Source organism: Xyrauchen texanus, chromosome 18 (genome assembly GCF_025860055.1).
Source record: "Xyrauchen texanus isolate HMW12.3.18 chromosome 18, RBS_HiC_50CHRs, whole genome shotgun sequence".
Taxonomy (NCBI): domain Eukaryota; kingdom Metazoa; phylum Chordata; class Actinopteri; order Cypriniformes; family Catostomidae; genus Xyrauchen; species Xyrauchen texanus.
This window is the reverse complement of record NC_068293.1, coordinates 21,832,878-21,845,549: the sequence shown is the minus strand read 5'-3', so window position 1 is coordinate 21,845,549 and position 12,672 is coordinate 21,832,878. Positions and strand designations below refer to the sequence as shown.

General features: G+C 36.3%; 1 protein-coding gene across 1 annotated transcript; it reads left to right on the top strand.

The window, feature by feature from the left end:
* Positions 1–5,972: 5,972 nt before the first annotated feature.
* Positions 5,973–12,328, top strand: LOC127659366 (ribulose-phosphate 3-epimerase-like). The gene is made up of 6 exons (XM_052149153.1): positions 5,973–6,120; positions 6,482–6,561; positions 6,949–7,088; positions 10,132–10,266; positions 10,341–10,427; positions 11,303–12,328. The coding sequence occupies exons 1-6, from the start codon at positions 5,999–6,001 to the stop codon at positions 11,423–11,425; spliced, it is 687 nt and encodes a 228-aa protein (XP_052005113.1). The 5' UTR covers positions 5,973–5,998; the 3' UTR covers positions 11,426–12,328.
* The last annotated feature ends 344 nt before the right edge of the window (positions 12,329–12,672 follow it).

Below are 12,672 nucleotides of genomic sequence, written 5' to 3'. Positions count from 1 at the left end.
CTGAGATATTCTTCTAAAATCTTTGTGTTCTACAGAATAAAGTCATACATCTCTGGGATGGCTTTTTTGTGTGAACTATCCCTTTTAAGTATTATTGTGTACTTTATGTAAATATTGTAGGTCATAGTAGTTCAGCTGACAAAAAAATTTTGGTCTACAAATGGGCTACACTTATTTAAATTATGATAAAGAAATGTCCCATTGCCCTTTTACTTGAACTAAAATTAAAACTTTTCCATTGTGTTCCAGTGTGTCATTTTTAAAGTTATGCTGGTCATGTCTATTACACTTGTGATACATTTCTTTTAAGGCTATGGGGACATGATGGTAGAATACAGAAGTCAGTATCACATGTCCAGTCTTAACAACAATGGAATGATTTCTCGAGCACTCGTAAAGTTTCAAAGTTTAGTTGTCACATGCTCAGTTGGGATTGCTGTGAAATATCTTTCCTCAACAGAGGCTTACTCCAAATTACAGTACACTCAGATCAAATTCTATCATCACATCTATATAGTCTGTTCTACAAGGAACTTGTTGACTCAATGTCATTGCTTCCCCTCTCTCCCCCTTTTCTGACCCCTTCTCTGATTGTTGAGGCTTTGTACAGCCAACAGGCTCAAGTCCAGACCGTATCTTGTGCTTGAGTAAACAGATGTGTTATGATGATAACCCAGAGCATTTCCATGCTGATACAAACCAGGGCTGAAGTTAGACATCAAAAACACACTAGAGGGTCAGAATACAAAAAAGGCTCAAAACGGCAAAGAATTTCATTGAAGTACATTAAAGGGTCATGATATGCCTTTATTATTAATTATATTCCTTGAGGTTCCCAGATAATATTATCCTATAGTTGTAAAACATGATAATTTTCCACCATTATTCTGACCTTCTGTCAGAAATCTGTTTTGGTACTGCTTCTCCCTTAAGACTTATCTGTAAACACCCACTGTTATGCTTGGCTCTCTGCTCTTGACTAAACTGCCATCTCACTGCTCACCACTACTGAGTGGTGTCACATAGCTTGGCAATGATGATGTAAAGGACCCAAGTGCAGTTTATTCATAAACGTCCAATCCAAAAACTGTGAACAGAAACATGGACATGACTGGTCTGGACTGGACTTGACTTGACATGGACAAGGGAAACAAGACAACCAATAAACAGACACAACTATATACAAGATAACAAGATACTAAAACATGAACTAATGACATGACAAGACTGATAACGAGTTAACAAGACAATAAACCAATGAAAACAATACACATGAACATGGAGGGAAAACAGCACATCATATGACCATAAACCACATGACATGAACTGGAACATGAACTAAACTTTAAAAATAAAAGACATGAACACAAAACATAAACAAAACATATAAACATGACAGGCGGGCTACAGAAGTGATACACTGTAAAAAAATTAAATAAAAAAATGGCAACTATGGTTGCCAGAATAATTATGTAAAAAATAAATGAAAAAATGTAAACAACTTTACAGAACAACCTGTAAATTTTACACTGTAAAAATAAATGAATAAATAATTTAATTTACATAAAAAATGTCAAACTTGATATTAGCCTTCTGAAACTGTAAAAATCATTTTTTTTTTACTTTATACAGTATTGTTAATCAATGTAAGATGACAGAAGAGTACATGATGACGTGAAGTTCACAAAAGTCGCTCTTCAAGGAGCAATGACCAATAAACATATAGAGACAGTGCTCAGTGTCACTCACACAAACACTAAACACCATCAGTGTGAAACACATGTGAAATTTAAATAGTGCAGTAAACATGAACTAAAATACATTAAATATAAAACAGAACACCCCAATGTACGTAACTGATATTAAAAATAAGACGAAACATAAATATTCCCATAAAATATAATGAAATATGATGGGTCAAGCAGGGAATTGTGGGAATGATCAATTCTTTTTTTACTGTAATTTTAATAATAATTTACTGTAAAAAGTACAAAAGTACTCTCATTTAACATAATGTACATTTTACCCATGAATTGTACAGGACAAATTAGACTTTTTACATCTAAAATTTTATTTTTACAAAATGCTATTGTAAAAACTACTGTATTGTCTGTAAGTATATTTAAAAAAAAATGTACTGTATATTTACAGTAAATATTTATTAATCAATTAATGTTCTATTTCTATCGCATTTTTAAAGTATTTTACCATTAAAATTACAGACATGTAAGGTAAGTAGGTGTTGATGTGTTGTTGTGGAGGCAGTCAGAGGCAAATGTCTTCAACAGTGTACATCACAAAGTGAAGGAAGTAGAGAGTGAGTTGTTTTGGCTGCTTGGTTTCAAGAAATGTCTTTTTGTAGAGAGTAGGAAGATGAGTAGGAAGATTTGAGTTCTGAAACTTATAGTATGTTTTTATAGTACAATGTCAAAAGATCAAGGAAAATGTGATACCTCATGTCACGACCACTTTAGTTCACCCAAAAATTTTAATTCTCTTTTAATTTACTCATCCTCATGACATTCCAAATGTCTTTCTTCAGTATAACATATTTAAACAAAAATAGAAAAATGTCTTAGCTCATTAGGTCCTAATAATGCAAGTGGATGGTGATCAGTCCTTTGAAGCTCCAAAAATCACAGACAGTCAGCATAAATTTCATCCATACAACTCAGCGGTTAAATTAATGTCTTAAGTGATACAATTGCTTTTGGTGTGAAAGCGATAAATATTTAACTTTATAAAGGATTGCTTCCGGTCAGCAGCAGTATATGCGTGTTGTGACTGCATTGTCCTGAGAGACACGTGAGAACACACACATGCAACACATCCTGAAGAGCAGTGCTGTTTTCAAATCAGTAGGAGGAACACTATACGGAAGCTTCATTGGTTTTGGTTTACATCTGTATTAGAATCAGTTTTTTTACTCTCAATGTGTGCTCTTTGTGTACTTATCCAGGATGTCTCAGTCGAGAGAAAAATGTGAGATTACTTCTGTAAAATTACTTCAGGAAGCAATGATTTATAGTTAAAAAGTTAAATAAAATGATTGCTCTTTCACACCAAAAGCAATCGTGTCACTTTAGAAGACCGCTGGAGTTGTATGGATGATGTTAATGCTGACTGTCTGTGATTTTTGGAGTTTTAAAGGTCTGATCATTATCCACTTGCATTTTAAGGACCTATTGAGCTGAGATTGTTTTCTATTTTTCTTCAAATGTGTTCTGCTGAAGAAAGAAATTCATACACATCTGGGATATCATGAGGGTGAATAAATGATGAGAGAATTTTCATCTTTTGGTGAACTAATCCTTTAAATAAAATATCACTTTAGGACTGAAAGGTCAAAGATAATGGCCTTCAGTCTATCTATAATCCATACTAATTTGCCATTTAGCTGATGCTTTTATCTAAAGTAACTTGGTTATTACAGGGACCCCTAAATTAAACATATTTATTGATTGTCCCTTGCAACTGTAGGTTTGAACCTTCGTCGTTTTGTTGCCAGTCCAGATATTACACTACTTACAATTACATTTATTCATTTAGCAGACGTACTGAATACATAAGTAGAACCGTTTTATCCATGAATAGTTCAGTTAATTGTTTGCTGATGCAGAACAGGTTGTGTTTTCCCTTTTAAAAATGGCTTTTTCAAATTGGTCGGACATGTCCTAATCAAACATTGACTGTTTAAACTGGCCTGTTCTGAACCCAGCTCATTTTAAACCAATAAACAAACAGGTGACTCCAGACACCCTGGAGGCAGCATCATTCATCACTGGGACATTGCATGACAGGTAAACTCCCCAAGAGGAACATGATCCAAACCACAGCACCAACATACTAACACTATTTAACCACATAAAAAGTCTGGTTAAAAGTCTTTAGTGATACAATAATAATAACCCTGGAGATTTGACAATAGATTGATTATTTAAGGCATCTCTTGAAGCGTTCAGCAATTAACGGGAATCAGAAAGCTTTGGTCTGTTTTGGAAAGGGGAAACTCTAGCATGCAAACTAGATTTCTGATGTTACTCAAATGTGTTTTATGTTCTGTTTGTCTGTTAGTTATTACTGTGTAACAAATTTGGAATAATAAAGGACATTATCTCCAACATGTAGTTTATCCCAATTAAGTAATATGATAGATTTAATGTATAATTCTTAATACAAATCCATTATCCATTCCCATTCTTCCCATTTGTAACCCCCTCTAAAACAAGTGCTGTCCTCTAAGGGACCAGTAGCATGCAGTTGAAACAGAGCTTCTCACATCAGAGCCAGTAAGAATGATATAGAAGCAGCCAAGACTATTCCCAGAGGCAATGTAAACCATAATTCCCCTCAGACACACAGCGGAAACTCAGACCTTCTGACCAGAATAGATATTGTGAAGTATTATTACCTCTGGCTGCTGACAACAAACTGAAAACAAATTGAGAACGCTGATATTCAATAACCTGCAATATGCTCTCCTCAAAAAGGAAGTGAATTTAACACCTTGTCTGATGAGAGGCCAAACAAAAAAGGAGATATTTAAAAGTATGTGCTATCTAAGCATGGGGAGTTTTCAAAAGTTGATGGGTTCAAGAAATTGATCAATAGCTTAATTATTATTTTTATTTTTTTTCAATAGCTTAATTATTAGTTTGGCTGCGAAACTGTGAAAGACAAGTAGATCTATAAATCGCACAGCTATATGCAACAACGGTATATCTAGTGTTTAAGCACAATGTCTGAAGGTCTTTTTGAAAAATGCTTCAATAGGCTTTTGTTGTGATACAGCATCTCTCTCTTTTAAGCAGCATCCTGACCTGAGGACAAAAAAATAAAATAATGAAAAAATAAAATTATAATTAAAAGGTAAAAAAAACTGTTCAGGAAGACAAACAACTCTGAGGACAATTGGGGAAGCAGAAGCAGATGGGGAAAGGACACATCCGTCACAGGCCGGGCTATCAGATGGATTCAAAGGATCGGAAGGAAGAGGCTTTGAGGATATGCTTTGGTAAACATTCAAGCTCATCAGAGATACTACAGTACATCAGTGAAAACTGTAATTAATAATCAATCTAAATTTGTTCTGTACATAACAGCTTAAGGCCATTGCTTGATTCATACTTGTATATTAATCAATATTTGTGGCACAGTTGTACAGTAAATCTGATTTAATCACATAAAATGGCCAATATGCTCATTGCAGATCTGAAGGGCTCAATAAAAAACTGATTTTGAAATCTGACCATAAGTTCAATTGATTGTAGCACGCTACATTTAATCATTGATGTTCATTTGTTGATTACCTCCCACATCATGAAAAAAAGACCACCCTCTTTCCATTTCAAGCTACTTTCAGAACACCTGTTATCATTTATGAACTCCTACCCCTTTGAAGATGTGTGTGTGGGTGGGTGGGGGGGCGCTGTTGATTATTAAATCTATGCTCATACTTGTGTTCTGTGATGTTTTAACAAGCAAATAAACAACATTAAAGTGACAACATTTTGGCTTAACATCATAATAATATTTTGTAGATTACAGAAATATAAAACATTTTGTAAAACATTATGAAAGATAATTTGTATTTTCCAGGGACCTACTATAATGTCATCCATTTTATTAGTATATTATTATTTTATAGATGGCATCACAATATATAGGCCTAAGCCTCTCTTAAAGGTCCACAGAGAACTCAAGAGACAGATTTCTCCATATTACCTTACACCCATTGACACAGATACAATCCACCAATCCAACTAAAAAAAATAATAATAACTTATCATCTTGTCATCATGCTTTAATGGTAACTTAAGAAAATATGCTTCTGGTCTGTGTTTTTCCGTGTATGCTCGGCCCGGTCAAAAATAAATCCTTATTATTTTTCTTCTCAAATACCGCCACTTGCTGGCAATAACGAGATAACGCATGACTTTTATTTTGAAACGCGTCTATGAGTAGCGGAAGTGTGCAGTAGTGGAAGCAGGCAGCGAGCATGGCGTACTCGGCGAAAATAGGACCTTCTATTTTGAGCAGCGATCTGTCACAGCTCGGGAGGGAGTGTGAAAGAATGATGGAGTGCGGTGCAGATTATCTGCACCTTGACGTTATGGATGGGTGAGAAATAAAGTTTGTAATTCTTCATTTAACTTCACCACCGGATGATGACCTGCGACCAAATGACCCAGTTCAATTATCAAAAAAGAAATGTATTCCAAATTAACAGGCATATGGTCATTCATTGATAGGATACCTGTTAATTGGTAAAATACATTACACATGCCTGAAACTGACCAGATTATCATTTTAAAGTATAGCAATAGGCTATATATTTGTCATAATAATAAAAACATATACTAGCATTACTGAATTAATCTTGTTCGTCTTAAAGTTGGGGTGGTATTGGGAACATAACGTGTCAGAAGTCAAGAAATGTAACACTTATCTTTCTGGAACTTCTGTTCTTTTGCGTCTTCAGGCATTTTGTTCCAAACATCACATTTGGGCATCCAATGGTGGAGTGTTTACGACATTCTGTTGGTCCTGATCCATTTTTTGGTGAGTTTCAGTCTTTGCGAATTTAATCTCTTCATGTTTCTATTGATTTTTAACTGCACACAGGCTTCCCCTCCTCTTTGTGGGACAGTTTGTTTTAATGATTTGCCTATGAGCTGGAGTTTGGCACCCACCATTAGAGAGACCAGAAGTCAATTGCATTGGTCAATGTTCAGTTCTTCCTGAACAATTGTTATATCACATAGCAGTCAGTTGACATTTTTGTATGATTATTTAAAAAATATAAGATCCTATCCTGGATTCTCTCACATTTTCACCCTCTGTTTGGGTTGTTAAATAACCATTACCTGTAGGACAAACTAAGTAAAATATTGCAGTGGTTGCTCCATGCGCGTGTGAAGGCTTTGCTTACTGTTTTGCTTATTGCAGACATGCATATGATGGTGTCCAGGCCAGAGCAGTGGGTGAAGCCTATGGCTGCCGCAGGAGCCAATCAGTACACTTTCCACCTGGAAGCCACCACCAACCCTGGCAACCTCATCAAGGAAATCAGAGAGAGTGGCATGAAGGTCTGTGGAATAAAGCAGAAGCTGTTATTGTTTATTTATGCTTTTCATTGAAATACAGCATAAACACAGACATTTAACAAGTTAATGAGATTATTGAGACATACTTTTTGATTAACTTTTAACATGTGTATTATATCAGCCGATTTGCATACATGTTATGTTCTAGGTGGACACTTGTTTTTTTTTTGACTGCTAGAGAGCTGTTAATTTAGCCTAGCATTTTTAAAAGCCTTGGATTCCCTCAAATAATTTCTGTAGGTTTTTAAAATATAATGATGTATGTGGTTAAAGGGATAGTTCACCCCAAAAATTCAAATTTTCTCATCTGTTACTCACCATGCCATCCCAGATGGGTATGACTTTTTTTCTGTAGAACACAAAAGACTATCTCCGCTCTGTAGGCCATACAGTGCATGTGAATGGTGCCCAGAACTTTCAAGCTCCAAAAAGCACATAAAGGTTGCATAAAAGTAATCCTTAAGACTCCAGTGGTTAAATCCATCTTCAGAAGCAATATGACAGGTGTTGGTGAGAAACAGTTCAAATTTAAGTCCTTGTTTAATTGTTGTCCTCCTCTCAATATATCTTATGGCGTGTACGTTTATGCATAAATGTATGTATTTCTTGTTTTCTAGTATACCATATACACTCACCTAAAGGATTATTAAGAACACCATACTAATACTGTGTTTGACCCCCTTTCGCCTTCAGAACTGCCTTAATTCTACGTGGCATTGATTCAACAAGGTGCTGAAAGCATTCTTTAGAAATGTTGGCCCATATTGATAGGATAGCATCTTGCAGTTGATGGAGATTTGTGGGATGCGCATCCAGGGCACGAAGCTCCCGTTCCACCACATCCCAAAGATGCTCTATTGGGTTGAGATCTGGTGACTGTGGGGGCCATTTTAGTACAGTGAACTCATTGTCATGTTCAAGAAACCAATTTGAAATGATTTGAGCTTTGTGACATGGTGCATTATCCTGCTGGAAGTAGCCATCAGAGGATGGGTACATGGTGGCCATAAAGGGATGGACATGGTCAGAAACAATGCTCAGGTAGGCCGTGGCATTTAAACGATGCCCAATTGGCACTAAGGGGCCTAAAGTGTGCCAAGAAAACTTCCCCACACATTACACCACCACCACCAGCCTGCACAGTGGTAACAAGGCATGATGGATCCATGTTCTCATTCTGTTTACGCCAAATTCTGACTCTACCATCATGAATGTCTCAACAGAAATCGAGACTCATCAGACCAGGCAACATTTTTCCAGTCTTCAACTGTCCAATTTTGGTGAGCTCTTGCAAATTGTAGCATCTTTTTCCTATTTGTAGTGGAGATGAGTGGTACCGGTGGGGTCTTCTGCTGTTGTAGCCCATCCGCCTCAAGGTTGTGCGTGTTGTGGCTTCACAAATGCTTTGCTGCATACCTCGGTTGTAACGAGTGGTTATTTCAGGCAAAGTTGCTCTTCTATCAGCTTCAATCAGTCGGCCCATTCTCCTCTGACCTCTAGCATCAACAAGGCATTTTCAGCCCACAGGACTGCTGCATACTGGATGTTTTTCCTTTTCACACCATTCTTTGTAAACCCTAGAAATGGTTGTGCGTGAAAATCCCAGTAACTGAGCAGATTGTGAAATACTCAGACCGGCCCGTCTGGCACCAACAACCATGCCACGCTCAAAATTGCTTAAATCACCTTTCTTTCCCATTCTGACATTCAGTTTGGAGTTCAGGAGATTGTCTTGACCAGGACCACACCCCTAAATGCATTGAAGCAACTGCCATGTGATTGGTTGATTAGATAATTGCATTAATGAGAAACTGAACAGGTGTTCCTAATAATCCTTTAGGTGAGTGTATAAAAGTATAATGCATGTCTAAGACATCTTTTTTTGACATTCATATTTGTGTATTTGTGTATGTATCAGTTAGAAGAGATACAGTAAATGCTTTACTCTGGCTTATAAATGGAATCTGTTGCACTTTTTTTTACTTTAACAATGATGATGCAGTAAATCAAAAAAGTTTTGTTTCTGCATTGAGCACTTTGGTACTTTTTGCACTTATTTGGCATCTTAATAATGTTTTTAAGTGGATTTATGTGCACATCGTGTGTGCTTTTTCTTTTCTTGGATTATTTTATTTTTATTTTAATTAGCCTATGCACTGATGCAATTTACTGTAGATATGTAAGCTTTTCAGTGTTTGCCATAAATGTATTTTACTGTTTTTTTTTTTTGCCTAGTTTTTTTATTACTATAAATCTCCACTTTCAAATTTTTGTTTTGTTTTTGGGTATTCGCTTTCTTCGTGCACATCGCCATCTACTGGTTGGTGCTGGTCAAAGGTTGAGATTTATAGTAAAACATTATTGAAATATTGATCTGTTTCTCGCCCACACCCATCATATTGCTTCAAAAGACATGAATATAATTACTGGAGTCCTATGGATTACTTTTATGCTGTCTTCATGTGCTTTTTGGAGATTTAAAGTTCTGGCCACAGAGACTTACAGAGCTGAGATATTTTCTAAATAATTTCATTTATGTTCTCCAGAACAAAGAAAGTCACACATTTGGGATGGCATGAGGTTAAGTAAATAATGAGATCATTTTCATTTTTAGGTGAACTATTCCTTTAAATATACTTGAAGGCTTTTGTTGTTCTACATAAATTACACTCAGTCATACCATTAAATGTGAAGTTTGAAGTTGGTGTTTTCTTAATTCTCGTAGAAAAAATGCTATTCTAAAACCACATTGAAACTTCCATAGGGAAGCCCTGTTGTATTTGTGTTCGGAGTTGGAGTACAAATGGACATCATGACTGAACATCTCTATTCGTTAAGAACTATGATTCTGAGTTCTTAGGTTTCGGGCGCCCTCTGCTGACTAACTGAGGAATTTAGAGACACATGACACAACATTTGTATACAAACTAGCTGTAGAGAAACACTTGTTTGTGTGACCTAGACCAAGTGTTGTATGTAAAACAGTAATATCCAGTTGTATTTAAAATGTATTTTTTTTATGTAGGTCGGTCTTGCCATCAAACCTATGACAACTGTTGAGGAATTGGCACCATGGGCTGGACTGATCGATATGGCTCTTGTCATGACAGTTGAACCTGGCTTTGGTGGTCAGAAGTTTATGGAAGATATGATGCCAAAGGTACAAGAGTAAGGCTCGTGTAGATTCCTCAGAAAGTAGCAGTGGACAATGAAGATGCTTGTGTGTCTCCACAGGTGAGCTGGCTAAGAAGTCAGTTCCCTTCTCTGGACATAGAGGTGGATGGAGGAGTTGGCCCAGACAGCATCCACAGATGTGCTGAGGTACATTCCAGGGTTCTCTATTGTTACATAGCTTGAATATCATTACATGGAAAAGCTGGAAATATCATGGAATTTTACAGATGTGTTTTTTCTGGCATGGAAAAAAGTAATGGAAATTTGTATAATATATATACATATTACATTATTTAATAGGCTAGCAATTACGCTTGTGTTGAATAAAACTTTCTTGCAAGCCATAGTGATATCCGATTTACATTTACATTTATGTATTTGGCAGACGCTTCTATCTAAAGCGACTTCCAGTGCACTTATTACAGGAATAATCCCCCTGGAGCAACCTGGAGTTAAGTGCCTTGCTCAAGGGCACAATGGTGGTGGCTGTGGGGATCGAATCAGCGACCTTCTGATTAACAGTTATGTGCTTTAGCCCACTATGCCACCACCACTGAGTGAATCATTGTTCCAAGTCATTTCTGTTCAAAGAATCGGTTGAACAGATTTATCAGTATAATTTTGTAAGTGAATCGGTCTGCATTTAAATGATTATAACAGTTCTTATCCAGTAATCACAATTGACTGAAAAGGTCATGGAAAAGTCTTGGAAATTCATTGGTCAAAATTTGTGGGAACGTTTTAAAATGTATTTATTTTTAACGCTGTTTACATGCTTTGTTACAGTTTTGCTGAGTTTTTAATGCATTTAGACTTAAACAGAGCCACTTTATTCTTATTAGTTTGCCGTCTAATGAGCAATACAACAGCAACACAATTGCTTATGCTGTTCTCTCACATATTTCTAAGTTAGATTTCATTTGATATCAAAAGTAAAGGTTGCATTGCAATGAGTTTTTTCACTGCATTCCTCTGGAAATTACATCAAGGTGTGAATCCCCCCTCTATTCCAACTCTCCTAGGCTGGAGCTAACATGATCGTATCTGGCAGTGCCTTGGTGGGCAGTGATGACCCCCGCTCCGTAATCGCCCTCCTCAAAAACGTTGTTATTGAGGCAATCCAGAAACGTTCTTTGGACCGCTGATCATCTTGTCTATTTACCTCCGTCCGTTTTCATTCACCGCTGAAAGTTATTGTTGATGCAATCTTGAAGTGATTCAGTTTTAATGTAGAAAAGTGTTATTGAATGTTCAGTGGTGCTTGTGAATGGACATAACCTACTGCTGGATGTGCCAAGGGTGCCAATAACATTCCCTAAAAAGACTCTTGTTTGGATTCCACAGGAGTTTTCAGATGCATATGGCCATCAAGAACTGCATAAGTTCAGACAGATTGTCTCTTGTCTCTCTGTCAGCAATATGACCATTCCTCTCTAAATGATATGTTCAGATTTAAAATCTGTTTCCCCAAACCAAATTGCAGCTCATTTATAATTTCTCTCATATTACCTGTAACAGTGTTTGTGACAGGACAAATGGCTAAGACATTGATGATAAAGCTGCTGATTACTATTTTATTTTAAACAGTCATGCATTCTCTTATCAGGTTAACACACATATATACTGTAATACTTATAATAACCTAATTGACTGCAGATCACAGCTGTTCAAGTGATATTTTACTGTTTATTGAACATTCTGTCATTTTTTTTTGGACTTGAGGACTCTGAAATGAGTATTAATTAAAAGAGTTTAAATGGTGTTATTTTTCATTGTTTTGAGCAAGGAAGTCATAAATATGAAGAAGCGTTTAGCCAGTACTGAACATAGCGTAACACAACAAGATTGAGAACACTGAAGTGACTCAGTAAGGCTACATCTGTTAACAGTTCATTATCACATATTAACCCATACATTAATGTGTGAAATGTATGTGAATTTAAATAATTTAAGTGACTAACAAATGGAAATAAGTGTGCAAATTCCTCCAAATACTGAAGCAGATGCTTTGATGAAATTTGTAATTATCTGTATGCATATGGTGTCAGTCCACAGCCTCTGGATAGCAAGTCCTGTGCTTTCCAAAATTTGATCCTTCACTTTTTTGTGCCATCCTTCGCCCAAACCTTCCAACTGGCCGTATTCCTCTGCCTTTATACCACAGGGCATTAATATTTGGATCTGTTGGGAATAATAAAAAAATTAAATAAAAATAGGACACGTTGATCCCTATAAATCAACAATATTTGTGCTGGTTTGTGGTTTTCTTGAGAAAACATTTTGTGATTTTACACTGAAATGCTGCATTGACTATCAGAAAAGAAACATTTTCAGAAATATCTGATGTTTGGGAGTTTGCATGTTCTCCCCGTGATCACTTGGGTTTCCTCTG

What these genes read in the sequence shown, in the direction of transcription:
- LOC127659366 (XM_052149153.1), top strand. Translation starts at nt 5,999, where the DNA reads ATGGCGTACTCGGCGAAAATAGGACCTTCTATTTTGAGCAGCGATCTG. An exon ending in TGGAAGATATGATGCCAAAG is followed by an intron (nt 10,267 to 10,340) that starts GTACAAGAGTAA and finishes GTGTCTCCACAG; the next exon opens with GTGAGCTGGCTAAGAAGTCA. An exon ending in GCATCCACAGATGTGCTGAG is followed by an intron (nt 10,428 to 11,302) that starts GTACATTCCAGG and finishes CAACTCTCCTAG; the next exon opens with GCTGGAGCTAACATGATCGT.